The sequence below is a fragment of the Amaranthus tricolor genome, chromosome 10 (genome assembly GCF_026212465.1).
Source record: "Amaranthus tricolor cultivar Red isolate AtriRed21 chromosome 10, ASM2621246v1, whole genome shotgun sequence".
NCBI lineage: Eukaryota > Viridiplantae > Streptophyta > Magnoliopsida > Caryophyllales > Amaranthaceae > Amaranthus > Amaranthus tricolor.
The window spans coordinates 1916080-1934353 of NC_080056.1; the positions used below are offsets into that span (position 1 = coordinate 1916080).

Here is an 18274-nt window from a genome sequence, read left to right on the forward strand (position 1 = left end):
TGTTATACTTTCTCGCTCCCTGGCACTTGTGTTCAGATTTGGAAGGGTTCTCGACTCATCTGTTCGAAGCTGAGTTTACGCTTTTCAGAATACGCTTATCTGTTGTTGATACGCAAAGCAATAACGAGTAACGAATCGATAATTATTATCATTCAAGATTGCGCAATAAATAAAGACATGCAGTAAATCTGTCTTGAATAGTATTGGAACTACAAACAATATTTGAAGATGTTAGTTTTCTGAATATTTACATTCAAAGTTATAACTTGACAAGAAAATGATCACAAAATAATGTGCACGTAATGACATATGTTAGCAAAACTCACATTCAAGGCAACTTCGATCACACAAGTCATTACGATAATGTGCACGTAAGGCGTTCAATAGAGGAGCTCGCTTTACGTTTAAAATGATATCACTTCATAAATCTCGCATTGTGATGCACTTATAAGATGAATCTTGAACACCTGAGATGCTGAGGTATGATAGGTTTAAGCAAAAATGTGGAATTGAAGCAACTTTCGAGGATACATTAGGCAGTTTTATGTCTCATGGCTTTATAGACGAAATTGAGCTTCATAAACAAAATTGGCGCGACAGACATTTTTAGACTTGCTCTGGACCACTGGCTAGGGCATCATAGCCATCATGTTGTTGCAAAGAAGCACTTGGCTCGACTGAAATGCACTTTAGGATGACGCCCAAAGGCATACCAAGTCCTCCGATCAAAATGCAAATTAACCAAAGCTGCCAACTCAAAGGGACAGTGCTTGCAAAAGAACCCAAAAACTCGACTATGATCGCTTGAAATGCTACAGTACAGGCTATCACGCCAATGAATATCCAGCTGCTGAATATGCCGCGAAAGACATTTATTTTCTCTATTTGACGACTGTTGATTTCATTGAACACCTAGTGAAACATGGTAAGAAGTACATATTATAAGCCGACCAATGTGAAAATGAACGAAAAGAAGATATAACATCAACCAAAATAGCACAAAAATAACAGCATTTTGGCTACTGAAATTTTCTTATCTGATGGGCAATGTAAGTACCAAGTAATGCTACACCTGAGACAATAAGGTTTTCCTTTTTGAGAGTGGGCTGGCATGATCTCTATTGCTCGGACTCTTTTCTTTTACCTCAAGTGCTCGTGCTGGACCCTAACACCGAGACATAGGTACGACATTTGAGCACTTCAATTTGTTTCGAATAGCCAAGTCGTACACGTACTGACGTACCCATATCGGGTGAGTATACGAATCCAAGTAACATGTCATATTGCAAGGTGTACGTCTCTAAACCACTACATGACAACAATGCTATCACTAGTTTTAGCAACCACATCAGTTTTATCAACACGGGTTTGCATTATTATCTACTTGGTGTCAATTTGAGTCCCGAAATCATTTTTTCATCGGCGTTAACTTACAATAGTCAATTTCAAATTTACACTCTTCAAGAAGACTGACAACAGAAAACCATGCAACCACAAAATGCAATTTCTGTACAAACTGAAGGAAAGAGAGGCAGGTAAAAGCAAAAAGAAACCTGGCAGAACACAAAAGAGTTGAATATGACTGTATTCAGAACAGCCTGAGAATCCGAGCCAGTAAGCCCAAGTAGCCGTTCTCCATCAAAGTTCAGTACAGCAAGGACAGTGAACTGATATACACTGTGGCCGAGGATATTTCTCCACATTGCCTTGCTGATAAAGTTGGCATGTCTCCCAATAGGAGGCCTTTTCATAAGCTCATCAGTAGGTGGTTCCGTGGCCAAGGCTAGAGCACCAAGTGTATCCATAATCATGTTGACCCACAGCAACTGCACAGTCGTCAATGGAGCACACCCTAGAATCCCGCAAATGTATTTCATATTAACGTATTTACGGAGATATTATGCATGAAAAGAAATACAAAAAATAGTTGAACTAACCGGCAACACAGGCAGAAACAAAATTGATCATTAGTGCAACGATATTGACTGTCAATTGGAATTGTACAAATTTTTGTATGTTCACGTAAACAGCTCTCCCCCATTTGACCACATTCACAATGGTGGTGAAATTGTCATCCATTATTATGACATCTGCATTTTCCTTCGCAACCTGCAGACCAGCTTATGGAGTGAAATAAAGGCAAAGGAGCTAAGAGGTACGTTTAAAGCTAGAAATGAGTCGGATGAGAGGATTTGAATATAAAGCAAGGAGAGGGGAAGTGATCAATCCAATTAAACATTCACTATGGAGCTATATTAAGAGTCTTGAATTCATATACGAGTGATGGTCCGACTAGAGTTTAGCTCCCATCTATAAAGATAAGCCCAATTTTCATGATTCTATCACTTCTATGGTCTTCTCCAAGTTCTAGAAACCAGAATTTCTGTATACCATCATTCAGGATAGAGAAAAGCTATAATGATAATATACAGTTATTCTGGTTCCCGGAACTTGAACAGCATAGAAGTGATGGAATCATGAAAATTGGGCTTATTTTTATAGATGGGAGCTTAACTCTATTCGGACCATCACTCATATATGAATTTAAAGAACTCATTGATCACCTTCCATTTTATAGATCAAAGAGATCACAAAAACGAAATTACTGACAGACCTCTGTTCCCGCGATTCCCATAGCAAGTCCTATATCTGACTCATGCAAAGCGGGTGCATCATTGGTCCCATCACCGGTCACAGCAACCACCTCCTCGAGAGTTCTCAGGCCCATCACCATTGTGTGCTTATCTGATGGCAGAGATCGAGCCATAACCTGTATTTTTTTTAAGAGTGTGATGCTCCAGTTATCAGCAAGTACGCATAAATAATCAATCAAATTAGATTACTGACCTGGATTCTTGATAAGGCCCCTTTCATTTCATCTGGAGTCTTACTACGAAGCTCTGATCCTTCTATGGCAAGGCCATCAGTCAGTATTCCACATTCTCTTGCTATGGCCTTGGCTGTATTAATGTTATCACCTGTGACCATACGCACAGTGATTCCAGCAGCTAAACACGTCCGGACTGCATCTATGACCCCAGGACGAACAGGATCCTTGATTCCAACAACTGCCACTAATGTATATCCGTCTTCAGGAATGTTGTTTTCACCATCTCCATCATCAATATCTCTAAAAGCCAGGCACAAAGTTCTTAAAGCTTCATTTGCAAAATCATTTATAACATTAGTTATAGTTGTCAAGTGCTCTTCAGAAAGATCAACAGAATTGCCATTACAATCAATCATTCTATTGCACGATCCTAAAACTATTTCTGATGCACCCTTACAGAAGGCCCGGATTCCACCTCCTGGCAAAGCCACAAGAACTGACATTTTCCTTCTGACAGAATTGAAAGGCTCTATGTTTTTTATCTGATATTTTTGGCGGTACTCATTGAAATCACCCCCCAAAAGCAATCCAAGTTCAAGTAAAGCTGACTCTGTTGGTTGCCCTATAATGGAAGTCTTTCCATCCTTGTTCTTCCCCATTTCTGCACCAGTATTTAAGAATATAACTTGTAAAAGGACGGTTAAGGTACTCTCGGAGAATTCTGATTTTAGATCCTTTCCTTTCAACTCTGTGTTTCTTCCAGATACCCAAATCTTGTCGACTATCATATGGTTTGTAGTGAGTGTCCCGGTCTTATCAGTGCAGATAGAAGAGGCAGAACCCATTGTTTCACAAGCAGAAAGATGCCTTACCAGTGCCTTGTCGTTCATTAATTTCTTCATTGCAAAGGCCAGGCTTAATGTTACTGCTAATGGAAGTCCTTCAGGCACAGCAACTACAATTATCGTTACTGCAGTGGCAAAGTAGTCTAAGAGCTTCAATGCATCTTCTGAATTCCAATGTGTAAATTCTTCATGAACTAATTTATTGACTAGAAATCTAATAGCCAACACTAAAAATGTTAGTACCCCAAACACTAATCCGATTTTTCCGATAATAGTAGCAACTCCATTTAGCTTCACCTGCAAAGGTGTCTCATCATGATCCCCCTCGTTTAGGGTCTCCATCAATTTACCCCATTCAGTCTTCATACCAACAGCAGTCACAAGCATTGTAGCTGATCCATCTAGTACCTTCGTTCCACCTAAAAGAAAAGGCCTTTCATGGTTTACGTGGAGAGGTTCGCTCTCACCTGTTAAACTCGACTCATCAATTAACAAGTTATAACCGGACACAAAGATTCCATCCGCAGGCACGACATCTCCAGTAGACAAATTTACAATATCTCCAACGACTAAATCATAAATAAATACCTTCTGTCTATGGCCATCTCTTGTCACCTGAACAAATTTCTTCTTCTTCTCTTTATCAAGAGCTATGAATTGCAATGACTGTTTATAGTCACTAACAGCAGTTACAATAACAACCAGAAAAATACTTAATAAAATTCCCACCCCATCATACATGCCTTTCGGCAAACCTTCTGTAGCAATTCCTACCCCTACTGATACTACAGCACACACCATTAGAATTATTAATGTCAAGTCTTGTAATGCATCCCAGACAAACGTCCAAAACCCTCTGGGAGGCTTCTCAGTGTATCTGTTAAGTCCATAGTGTTTTTGTCTAAGACATAGATCACTCGATGTGATCCCATATTTGAGTTTTGTGGATAATTTTTCTGCGATTCCTTTTACCCCCCCATGCGTATTAAAGCCGTTTGTATCATGGCCACGGACAATTGATGCCAATTCATCAGCTTCGATTCCAAATCCGGCCTCTTGAGTTTCTTTTGAAAGCTTATGTTCAGTCCTACCAGCTGTAAAATTAACTTTACATTACACACAGATAATTAAAGAAATGGATAGAACATATTCTCATAGAAAACTCAAAGCTCTTACCATCGCTAAAACGAATTGCTGCTTTATGTACCATGAGTGCAACACGTAATTCCTGTCAAAAGAGATGGGGGAAAAAGAAAACCCGGATTAGTAATATGATCTTGATAATACTAACTCCAAGATCAAGTGAAAGTTCTAATTACTGTGACAAAATAAAATCAACTTTAAGAGGTAATCATGTCTAATGACACAGTTCAAACTACAAATGACAGCTCATGATGAACTCCCAAGAGTTAGCTGTCTTTTTAGCCAAAAATTCCATATTTTCTTGCAATTACAATCTGTTTTCATGTTCTACAGCATATAAAGTTTAAGTTTACCCACATATTACTCTTTTAAGTTTCTTGAGTCTATAAATTAACATCCATGTAGCCAATATCTCCTTTGGCATTCAACTAATTTACCCACATACTACTTTTTAAGTTTCTTTAGTCTATTAAGATACATCCATGTAGCTTAAATATCTCTTTTGGCATTCAACCAACCAAAACAAATGTATGCCAAAAGGATTTAATACGATTTGTAGCCTCTGATAAGGAAGAAAAAAAGAGGAGAGTCGTGGATTCAACTGTCAACTAGTCTCATCTTCTTAGTAGCTCTGCAAACCTAATCTCTCCAAAAATCATTTTTGGAATTCCTAACACAACCATTTTCACCAGATATCTTATCTACTAAAGTACATGTAGTATCTTTGAGCTGCAACCAAACATACAGCGACTTTGAGGTTTCCCGCAAGAGGCATGTAAGGGAGTTAGCATTTAGTTCAAGGAGCTAGTGATCTATTCTGATAAGCCCCGGCTAGCAGCTTTCTTTCTTTATATCTCAAATAAGCACAGCTATATTCAATCATTTAAAGCTGGTAATCCATTGATTTTGCTAAATCTAGCAGATGCAATCTACTCACATCATCTGATTTGAACACTCACTATAATGTAAAGAATCACAGCAATATACAGTTCAAAATTATTCTTTTACTAGTTCCGGTGAAAATGATTCTAGGATAGGTTTCAAAACTCTCCAGTAGTCTCGACAATATGGCAGAATCCAGACCAAGCAAAGGAAACATACTTTGTTCCTCAAAAGACACCAATCAAAAGGACTTTTGAAATTGATCATTGAACTTGTTCTTTTTATCTTACGAAATAAACCTTTAACCAGAAATCTGCAGAAATGCTCATAATCCATCAAGACAATTTAACTAAAGTAATGAGATTTTCTAACCCCAAACATCCCAATATGACCTAGAAAGACCCTGGGAAAAGTTTTAGAAAAATCTTAGCTGGCGCCCATGATAGGTCATAACTCAAAAGTACCCCATTTATAAGGTTATAATTCACGCTTTTAGGGTGTTTTTGAAAATTTTATGATAATGAATGGAAACAAAAATACCTCATGATGAGCTCAAAAAGACCCTTTATATGCCTTGAAAGTTACACCATATTGCATATGAGTAATTTGACTAAAGTAAAGAGATTTTCTGAACCAAACTATATCGAGAGGACCTATAGAGAGTTTAGGAAAAGTTTTGAAAAATTCTAAGCTGACGCCCGAGATAGCTCATAATTACCCCATTTCAAAGGCTAATTCATGCTTACGGGGTGTTTTTAAAAATTTCATGACAATGTAAGAATGAAATATTACAATTCTCATTGGGTCACTACGTGCCCTAGAAATTTATGAATGACAACAAAAAGACCACATGATAGGCTCAAAAAGACCCTTTGTATCCTTGGTGGTAACACCACAGTGCATATGTGAGCAATTTGACTAGAGTAAGGAGATTTTATGACACTAAATATCCTGACAGGACCTACACAAAGTGTGGAGAAGTTTTTGGAAAATTGACTCGGCGCCAGAGATAGGTCATAATTACCATTTTTTAAAGGCTACAATTCACACTTTAAAAATTAATAATAATAATAAATAAATAAATAAATTTCAGAAATTTTAAAAATAATAATAAAAAAAAATAACTCCCCATTAACAAATAACTTCCCACTTCTCCTTCTAAATCTTAAAACTAACCTCACTTACCTACTATAAATTAAACCAATTACCCTTAATTCATTCACATTATTACTCACACTTCCTTTTTCTCCTACAAACTACTTCCTCCATCTCCTATTTGCTTAAAATTAAGTCAAGAAAACGCAAGATTTCGATATTAAAGACAGCGGATTCGTAAACAGAGATTATTAGGAGCGTACTTTGTCTAGGATCGCGTGACAAGGTAATTCTCAATGTCCATCTAATTAGGACTATCCTATTAGTATTATGTGCTACGTGATAATTAATATGTTTAAATAGGATGCATGATTTTATATTTTATATATTCTCAAATTATATTTACTATTATTTTTATCAAACTTGAATTTATAATTACTATTTTGATAAAATTTATATTATTATTTTGATAACGAAAATTGATACGATTTATTTGAAAGAGAAATACTTATAATATTATTATTTTGATGAAAGTTATATTATTATTTTAATAATGATTGTAAATGCGATTGAATTTGGGAGGAAAATATCATGATATTAATATTGTAATTGAATATTCTTGAGATATATTTTCTTGAGAAAATCTATGATCATAAAACTAATGTATAATGTATGTTTGTTTATATGTTTGCGTGCACGCGACTAATTATTAAAATATATTAAATCACGTAAAATGTAACACGAGGGAAATGAAGCTCTTATATTTGTTGTGATCCAAGTATACGGGTGATGAACAGGTTGTCCTGTTTGGTTAGTATAGCTGCCGACAGGTATTATTATTTCTGATACTTGATACGATGCTTGGTCTTCCTTCTATTTGTTGTGATCTAAGTAGAAGGGGTGTGCACACTAGGGTTCCCTGAGACTACTCTGTTGGCCTTGAATTATTTGGGGTGACAACCTCTTGATGAAGTAGATATAGGGGTAAAGCCTCGGCCTACTAGCGTTTTCGTTCCCTCAAATTAAAAAAAAAAATTGATTATGTGTTTGTCATTATTAAAAATCAAATTAATAAATTGATTTATGTGATATTATATATATTGTTTTCTCAAATTGTTTTCTTTTAAACTCAGCTATATATTATTTTCTAAAATTATTTTCTAAAATTATTTTCAATTTGATTATATTTTATTTTCTTAAATCCTTTTCAAACTTAATCGTTTTACGAGATGGAGTTGAAATTACTCAATTTTCTGATTTTGGGAGTTTTTCCCTTGTTTTTCTTGCATTCTTATGTTGCAGGTTATTGATTGCGTGGGAATCGTGGAGTGAGGATCACTTAAAAATATAGCTTTTATTAGAGACGTATTTCAGTTTAAATTTATTTTAAGTTGTTTAAATTTTATATAGACATAGATTGCGTTTCAATCTTCTCTTATGTTGTAAGACCCTTTGTTGCATTTAAAATTATTAAGTTATTTCTAAGTCGTTAAGCCTTACATTTATTTTATTAGAAATAGATGTGGCGGTAACACTCCCATGAGTAGGTTTTGGTTCATGGATTTCATTAAAGGCGTTTTCAAAAGTTCGACCTATTTTGAAGGTGTTACAGCAATATAACAATCCTCATTGGGTCACCACGTACCCTAGAAAACTGTGAATGGCAACAAAATGATAGCATGATGGGCTCAAAAAGACCCTTCGTATGCCTTAGATCCACAATGCATATGTGAGCTATTTGACTAGGGTAAGAAGATTTTCTTAACCCAAATATCCCAACACGAACTAGAAAGACGGTGGGAAAAGTTTTGAAAAATTCTGAGTTTACGCCAAGATAGGTCATAACTCATAAGTACCCCTTTTAAAGGCTATAATTCATGCTTTTAGGGTGTTTCGGAAAATTTTATGACTATATAAGAATGCAATATAGAAATCTTCATTGGGTCACCACATGCCCGAGAGAACTATGAATGGCAACAAATAAACCACATGATGAGCTCAAAAAGACCCTCTGTAATAGAAGCCAAGATTATAACATCTAGAGCATGAGTTTATAAGGTTGAGCATCCATGTTCCATGCTATGAAAACCCCATATTTTGTTTGTTTTTTTAATCAAATTTCCTTTAAACGCATGCATATAGAACGTTTCTTGACCATGTGGGAAAATTTAAGGGTATATATAAATGAAACAATTGTTCTTAAAAGCACTTCGCTTCACATAATCTTTATAACTGTTATAGGATATACAAGAATCGCATAGAGCGTTTATTGACCATGCACATAGAGCGTGACCATCTAACTCATGTATGAAGCGATGCCATTGGAGCTCATCTCACAATAAGAGAATCTTTTAGAACGATTTGTGTAAATTAATAGTGATAATGTGTAGACTTAAAAACAAAACCAACCACCCCAGCCCATACGCAGAGCCCAATTTTAGAAAACAATGCAGTGTATTGGATATCTATCTTTAAGATAGGATTAAGAAATCATCCCCGTGACAGTGGTACCTAAATGCAGGTTACAAAGGTGGTCCTTGGGGCCAAATGCTAGAAGAGTACAACAAAACTAGAAGACTGGCAGTTTGTCACAAGCTCACAATAACAGGATAAAGTAGGTAAAAGGAGGAGAAGCTCAATGAAATAACGTTACTTATGTATTCTAGTGCTTAATTACACAATACAAGGGTAAAAATGTTGATTTTTTAATTCTATCAATGCATTCCTACAAGTTTTTTACAATATTTTGTCTATATTCTTTCTTTAATAGGGACCACTCATTTACTAAAATGGCAAACCCTGGGTGACATGGGTTAGTGGGTTACTTAAACTCAGCACTCCATGTAACCGATTAGCTCTAGAGGGCAAAGAGAAAACACTATCACGTGATAGAGTAAATAGCACACATGGAGTTTTAATCACCAGTTTAAGTTTTTGGTTGAATTATTTCTTTAACATGGTATCTAAAGCTAACATGACGAAAAATTTAACGTTATATATATTACATATGCTGCATCTACACTTATAGCCTAATATGTTATAAATCAAATCAGTTTGTAGTTGATACATCATGAGGTTCTGAACATATGCCTGTTCAAGAAGTTCTCATGTGGATATGCTCATCTTTAATGTTGTGAAAGTTCAAGGAAATTTCATATTGTTATTTTTTAAAGTTGATTATTCCAAGGACATAAAAGCTTAGGTAAAGTTTCTTTTCTTACCTACTAATCCATGTTATTCTAATCGACAGCATCTTAGTAAAGTCAATTCAATCACAGAATTATATTTTTGGGTGCTCAATAGTTGCACACTTGCGAATCCTACTTGCACATTTGCTCTCAAGCCGTGACGATAAGAAATTCATCTTTTGGGAAAAATCAAAAAAGAAAGTGGGATTTTAAGATTAATTCACTTTGCAAGAAAAGAACCATTATAATGGAGAGGTGGAAAGAAAAAGTAGGGTCAAATAAAAGTGCTATCTAGGAAAATTTTAGGTAAATATTATCACCATTATTTATTATATTTCGTTTTAAAAATATATAATTAGGATTTGAGAAGAAAAAACAGCATACCATACACTTAATAAAAGAGGTTGCGATCAAATAGAACATAATTCAATAAATACGTGCGAATAATACCAATAACAAAATATATATTAATATAATTGTTATTTCATAATTTTCAAATAGGTTGTTTGGTAATTCGCTATTAGGTAATTGGTTTAGTTGAATTCATTGGGCAAATTAAAAATTGATTATAAAGACATTTGGTAAAATACCATCTACATAATTTCAGATGATAATATATATACATAATTTATCATATCAAATGAAAACGTAATTATAAACCAATACTTCACGCAAATGTCTAATAGATTATGAGTAGTTTTCCTTAGCAATAACATTTCACACTCTTAGCATTCATGAGTGATAAGCATTGCACCAATGGCAATGACATTTCACCTCTAGACCTCTACCCTCTATTAAGTTGCGTTCCATTATACTTCACTTTTTATGCAATTTATTATGTAATTTTGATTAATTATATCTTAAATTATGTTAAATTAAAAATTTGATATTATGAAAGTATGCAATTAGAAGATTCAAACAAAATATCACTTGACTATATTTTTTCTTACACATTAACCGCAATATATAAAATAAGCTCGAAAGATGGATAGTAAACTAAGTCTAATGCAGAGAATATTTCAAAACGGATAAAGTATTATAATAAATTTATGGAAACATATAAATTTATAAATAGAATTTTAGTAGAAAAGGAAATTTATATTAGATTTTTTAAGTATATATTGAAGATAAAATATATTCACGTAAGATCTTGTTAGATTTGTCTTGATGTAAAATTTTTTAATATATAATTTTTTAAATTTTTTATGATGCACATTTAGAGATATTAAGACATAAAATTTACTAAAAAATGCATGCAAAAAATAGAGTGAACAAATAATAAAAACAAACGGAGAGAGAATTAATTTTGTTTTTAAAACATAAGAATTTAATTATACTTATTAATTTAACATTTATTCTTTCTTGAAAAGTTAAAATAATTATATAAAATACTAATTATTTTCTATTTCTAGATCAAATTCTCTAAAAATGTTAAAATTATTGATAATAAAAAGTACTTTTTAATTTAAATATCATTACCCTGTAATTAAATGATTAACATTTATTTATTGGTAGATATGTTAGAAAATTTCAACAGCTAAGAAAATCAAAAGTTTATAGTGATTATTGAATACATTTTTACTTTGACCATCAACAAAACATAGAGAACTACTATTGAAAAATCCTACTTTTGATTATAGATTTTAGGCATGATTTCAATTTAATTTAAATTGTAAAGTCAAATTAAAATTCCCTATTTTTTCAAGAAAAACATGTGCATTGAGTCTTGACGTTGTTCATTCCATATGGACTGCAAAACATTTACATAAAAACCGAAAGGAAAGTTTGAGAACGAAAGTCAACTCCAATTTAATTTTTGAACGTATAAACAAAAATAAAACTTTAAAAATAAACAAAAATCATAAAGAATATTCCATTATAATCAAAATCAAACATTCAAAATCATAAAGTGATACTCGTAATTATAAAAATCTTGAAAAAATTCATACAAAACGAAGAATTGACTGTATATTCATGGTAATTGATATCATCATGATTCATGTGAAATTAAAATAAAACATCAAAGTAGGGCCAAATGCTGATCCCAAAAAAAAAAAAGTCAAGGTAAAGAATAAGTGGATAGTAAAGTTGAAAATGAAAATGACTCCAATTGAAAATGTCTTCAGCCAATCAATGCGCCATTAAAGAAAAAGAAAGAAAGATAAAAGGTACCTGAAGAGTTTTGGCAGCTTGAGAACGTTGTTTGAGATTAGCAACATAACGGAATCGACGACGGCGATTACGGGTGAGTAATCCGACAGCTTTTCTCCACCGTAATCGAGCATCTTCCGGCGGCTTTGGCGGGAGATTGAAGTCTTTGAGCAGCTTCTCCTCCATTGTTATCGTTATTTGAAAGCTCCGTAATCTGTTCGAGAGCTTGCTCTGGTTTAATATGGACTTCGATTTTTTTATAAAGCGGAATTTAATTTAGATTTATAGAAGTATCATTTATAGGCTCCTTTTTTACGTTAAAAATACTAGTATACGTCCATCAGTTTGATTTTGCTTCAAAAAGAAATAGAGTGTTATTTGAGAAAAAAATGGACAATGATAATAAATGATTTGAAAGAATGAACTATGTAAATGAAATTAAAAGTAAATTAAAATATATAGATAAAATTAAAAGAAAGTGGTGGGTATTAGGCCATCACAATTCGTCACATAATTTCACCGTGGCCCACTCGTGTGCACACGTGGGCTCGGGTCCACAAATCCACGAGTCAAGAGCGTTGACTTGCACATACACTTAGTGAGGTTCATTGTTTCTCAAAACCATATGGTAGTAGGAAGATTAGCTCATCCAATATATATTCAAGTCAACAACCCACTATTTCATCTATGTGGGATCTTGTCTCACATGTTAAATATTGCCAACTGTGTGCCATTGTACGAAAATAAAAATAATACAAAATGAGTGAGATGGACCAAAATAATAACTGATGCAAAAATGAGTGGGACGGAGGAAATATATGTTAAGACTTTCCGAATTTATGAGTGTTTTTTACTATTGTATGCAATTCAATATATTCCTTTGAATATAAAAAGTTTATAATATTATAAAATGTGCATTTAACAATTCAAATAAGATTAATTTTTATTTTATTTTTTCTTAGACATTATCCGTAATATATAAATAAGTTTAATAATAAATACTAACAAAAATTCTTACGTAGTAAGTATTTCGATACATAAGTAGCCTTTGTCATTCTGTATACATAATAATATTAGATACACCTATACCAGGGATACTTAATTTATTGGGACAAGATAAAAAAAAAATTTACATGACAAAGACAATTAAGTAATGGAAAAAAGTGAGTAGATGAGAATTTAGAAATTAATAAATTAAATATAAAAATATAGCAAATTGATTAGAAAAAATGAAACCCATGGATACGCCATTCTTATTGACACCACTATTTTCACATTTGTATAAATTAGTAAAACAAATTAAAATACTTCAAATGAGCTGAAAAATACGTATTGTATTGCACTGTGAAGAAGGTTAGTAAAAACCGAACTTATGACTTTATTTAAAAAACTGTACTTACACTAAGCCTAAAATTGTGAGTAAAATCTTTTAGAAATAGTTAATGAACTTTTAATAGTATACTTTTGGTGGAAATCACATTACATTACAATATCCTTCTTGTATATCTGTTTATCTTTTTTAAACAGATAATGTACCGTCCATTATCTATATAGAAGTATCTGTAATCCTATTGTAGATATAGTGCAAAAATAAGACCGTATTATTCTGAATCGGTCGTATCATAAAGGTTTTCAAATTTATCGAACCAAAACTATCCGTATAGGTGTAAAAAAAAACGCATTTTAGGCCGTTCCAAGCAATATTTCATAGTTTAGGTCAATATTTGACGGTACGACAACCGCATTACATCACCATATCCGTTCCCGCAACCATGACGGTTACCATATTTTTCTATGGTTGTTTAATGAGCCGATTCAAATAAAAAAAACATGTCAACAACTTCCATTAAAACCAAACAGACAAGTTCAGCCTGCTTGAATAGAAAAATTCTTGGGAATTCTAGTCTCCTTTGAAGCTTCATAAAACGTGGCGTGTCAACTAATACATGTTCTACAACAAAGCATGACTAGTCTACAATGGGGATAAACCAGGTCTCCAAAAACATGCCTGCAATGTTCAACCTGTGCTGGCTTCGACCTGAATGAAAAGAAGAGATGGGAATGGAACAATGTGACTAGATCGCTCTCGGCTTGCCTTTGGTTTGAATGTATCATTTATCACCTTGAGATACCATTCCCAGAAGGTTCTGAAGCCAATTCACATACTGATTTTCCTCCTTTTTGCGCAAGTGTACCAGCAGAAAGTTCAAAACGTTCTCACCGATTCCTCTGGTTTTCAAATAGTCTTTGAATGCATTTTGAAGAAGAGGGTCCAAATCACTGTAGAATGAGAACCATAAATTATGATACCAAAATATTAACATTGAATCGGAATGGAAAAGAAAAATTCATGTGGAGGACTACTAGAACTGATGTATTGGTTTATGCAGTTGACTCTAAATTTTTAGGAATTAAGACTTTGACGTTGTTGTTACATTTCTAAAATACAAAAGACGGTAAAAACTGAGATATGGGTTTAATTTTGCTCCGAACGAAGTTGTGATCATTTAATTTCACAAAAGATGAATTTAACATTAGATCAAATGGGCATTCAAGTGCACTTAATATGAAAGACGTAAAAACAGCTAAATAGACTCAACATCAAGATTTAAACATGAGTTGAGACTAATTCATTGGGCACTTAAACCAGCAAAACGGATCCTCTACAGAACCCCAACAAATAAAGCGACTAAATAGGCAACAAGCAATATAGATAAACAAAGAAACAAAAGTTTGTTTGCAAGATGATGGCAAGTTAACTATATACTATGAGCATGTGATCATAGTAGCCCTTTATGTACACCTTCAAATAACTGATTGTAAAGCAAAGATTTACCTGAACATAGGGGATGTGTAATATCTAGGACCTGTAGAGCTTAGTGATTTGAAATAACTTGCAGAACTGATCTTGAAATCAGGGCCAGTGTAACTTTTATTCGTAACTTCACAGTTAAACTGCAAAAGAGAACTTAAGCCAGGCTTTTTTATGCACACCTTCATATTCACGACCCTTGTAGTTTCTTGTGTAAAGTCAAGTGTTCCAAGTAAAGCTGAAATAGCAATTTCTTCACCATTACCATATTTCCTTAGTAATACAATGTCCTGAGAATTGGGTGCATCCCATTCCAACGTAAAATCTCCAGGGGAACCTGTTTCATTATTCTGTGCCAAACTTATGATACAAGTTCAAACTTCATAATAGCATGACACTCAATACAAAAAATTAGGAAAGAAGCAAGACTGAAGAGTTTAAACTCAAGTTTTTAGGCAATTCAGATTTCAGACAGACAAATTTGCCAAAATACAGCCCCTGATGTAAGTGTATATAAGTTGGAAGTACCAGAATTTCCTAAGCCAAGTATGTAAAATAGAAGCCTGAGGGACTTGTTAAAAAATAGCAGCATATACTCCATGGAAGCGAAAGACTACTTAAAACAGTAAACTGTATTGTACGAAACAACCCAAAGGACAATGCATCCTTCACCTCCTCTTGTCCACAAATTGGCGCAAAAGGCACAAACAATTAAGAGGATCATCCCAAGAAATATTCCCCAATGCCAACTCTTAAAAACAGCTATTTCATTCCTTCTCTCACTGTCCTTCCTGACAGGGAAGAAACATACATAATTCATAGTGCCCTGAAAAAAGTCCAGCCTAGATTTATCCCTTTCTAATCAGAGGCTATACACCAGAGATGCGGATGAGCAAACCAAGATAAAGTGCACAAAAAAATTTACCCTCCGTTGCCCTCGTCTAGTGCTTTCAAGTTCAGTTACTCCTGAACACAAAATTTCTACTAAAAAAGGTGCGGATGAACTAGATTCACAACCAAGGCATCTTAACATTGTCAACCTAATTGAACACACATCCCCCTACCCGCCCAAAAATAAAGTTTTCTTTTCATGTCCATTATACTGTCCAAATTTTTCCTTAGAAAAATTAACACACCAAGACGGCTAAGTCAAAATAACTGTTGAGAGCTAACTGATGTTTCTTTTATGCACAGGAACACTGACTATTTTTATTGCTATTTTGTGTTGAAGAACTTTCTAAGTTCCTAGCATAAGTTCCTTGCAAAAAGCGCTTCAAGTTGCAAAGCATACAGTTGGAGAGAGAAACTTATTACCCACCAAATTTATACACTTAAGACTCGATAGTTTCTCTTCCTAGCTAAAAGAAGTCGAGAAAGACCTAAGAAAACATGATTGAGCAAATTAAGAACAACTTGAGTGAGCTACACCTCTTCGCAGATCTGACTAGGTATAGTAATAGTTGAAACGCTAGGAGCAATAAGTTTACCGATCTAACTGTGTCAGTCTATAACACTAACATCCAAGTATAACTATTGAATCCAATGAGCATAAACACTGCATCAGTCAAATTTACAGTCCTCATTAACCACCTTTTTCACCTTCAAGAACTAATTGGACAAGGAGCCTTCTTTATTTTGGATTTTAAATTAGAAATAATAAATCTTCCTTAATAAGCATTTGACTTTGATGTTACAATAATTGCTATATTTTCCCTTCTAACAGACTCAAAATTTCAGCGATTGTAACTCATATACTTTAGTGGGTAAACATGCTGATGTTAACTCAACAACTCCAAACCACTTAACAGTAATCGTCAGCCATCTTTCTTGTTAATGCACAAACAATTGTGCCCTACTTGCCAATAGAATGCAACTTTCAACTTCAAATTGCGCAACATCATTTACGCCCAATGGTGGTTGCTCACTTCAGAAAAAAGTATGTGTTGTGCACTCAAGAAATTGTCAACAAGGTTCGGGTAGAGTCTTTGAACCTTGCCCATTCCTACTACTATGTATTCGAATAGTCTGCAACTTCCAATTTCAAAAATCACACATCACTTTACGATTAATGGTGGTCCTTGGTTATTCACTTTAGACAAAGTTGTGTCCTGCATAATATGTCCTGCAAATTGTTATTCCCCCTATCCCTTTCAATTTGCTACACTAAATCTAAAAAATTCTCCCTTTGATCTGATTTGCCTTGTTAAAAACACACCAAGTGTAATCAAAATAAGGGTTTACATACATTTCTTTTGAATAAATTTCAAACGCAATGACTAGGGCTTCAATGGCATAAACATTGATATTACTCAACTACGATTCCATACAAGAATCACAAAAATTCTATAACATAATCAAAATTTGTGTTTGATTTTCGATTATACAAGGAATCATGTGTAAAACGTAAAGAAATTACAGCGAAATAAAAGCAAGAGAAAAATTACTTGAAAGCAGGGAGAGGAGAGTTTGTGAGTGATCTTAGATTGCAAAATATTGAGCAAATCATGACATTTTGCTTTAATGGCTTCCCGATTTTTACAAATTGGTTGCAGTACTTTCAACTTCCGCATTCTTGATTCTAGTTTGTTCGTCCAAGTTTCTTTTCTATTGAAATTCTGTCAAGCCAAACAGTTATCTATAGACTATACAAGTAGTAACAATATATAATACACAAATTTTTAAATAAGTATATTAGGTTGGTTTATAGATAATAATAATAATAATAATAATAATAATAATAATAATAATAATAATAATAATAATAATAATAGTAATAATAATAATTAGATTAGATCTAATTTGATTTGATCTCATATGATATAATCTAATCTAATAAAATAAGTTGAAGAGAACATGCTATAAATATTATTTTTATTATGTTTATTTATAATCTAACTTTTCTCTTCTCTTTACATGTAATTAAAAAAATAAAATGAGCGCCCTAAAGGAGTATATATTATTATGAATAATTCATTTAATTTTTAATATATTTATTTAGTTGCAAATTTGGAATTATAATTTTTCTTTTCTAATTTTGCTAGTTAACCCATTTTCACTAAATATTTTACCCATTTTCCTTTAGTTAAAGTGCCGGTTTTTTATTTAAAACTACTTTGAAATAAACTCAATACAATTATACAAACATCTATAATGAAGTATGGTTATAAAGCGGTCCATCTTAGATCATTGACTATGTTCTTTCGAATTTACTGTCTTAATAATATTGCCTTACTTTTCATTTAAAAAAACAAGCACCATTTGAATGACAAGGTCAACGATGACGAGATTTATTTGTATTTGAATGTTGAATTACGGAAAACAATTGGGC

The 18274-nt window shown here is 33.4% G+C and overlaps 2 protein-coding genes across 4 annotated transcripts; both read right to left on the reverse strand.

Annotated features, from left to right (window-relative positions):
• Positions 1–128: 128 nt before the first annotated feature.
• Positions 129–12559, reverse strand: LOC130826194 (putative calcium-transporting ATPase 11, plasma membrane-type). 3 transcript variants are annotated; one of them, XM_057691767.1, is made up of 7 exons: positions 12156–12559; positions 4852–4903; positions 2848–4769; positions 2615–2770; positions 1938–2109; positions 1554–1852; positions 129–912 (listed from the first exon to the last, which is right to left on the reverse strand). In XM_057691767.1, exons 1-7 carry the CDS (start codon positions 12318–12320, stop codon positions 607–609), a joined length of 3072 nt encoding a protein of 1023 aa, XP_057547750.1. In that variant the 5' UTR covers positions 12321–12559; the 3' UTR covers positions 129–606. The 3 variants fall into 3 exon arrangements, with proteins under 3 accessions (XP_057547750.1, XP_057547752.1, XP_057547751.1); XM_057691769.1 differs by lacking the exon at positions 12156–12559 and adding an exon at positions 6241–7218; XM_057691768.1 differs by lacking the exon at positions 12156–12559 and adding an exon at positions 5920–6189.
• Positions 12560–13774: 1215 nt separating this feature from the next.
• On the reverse strand, positions 13775–17589 carry LOC130826153 (mitochondrial acidic protein MAM33). Its single transcript, XM_057691711.1, has 3 exons — positions 17391–17589; positions 14971–15296; positions 13775–14414 (listed from the first exon to the last, which is right to left on the reverse strand). The coding sequence occupies exons 1-3, from the start codon at positions 17514–17516 to the stop codon at positions 14246–14248; spliced, it is 621 nt and encodes a 206-aa protein (XP_057547694.1). The 5' UTR covers positions 17517–17589; the 3' UTR covers positions 13775–14245.
• Between the last annotated feature and the right edge of the window lie 685 nt (positions 17590–18274).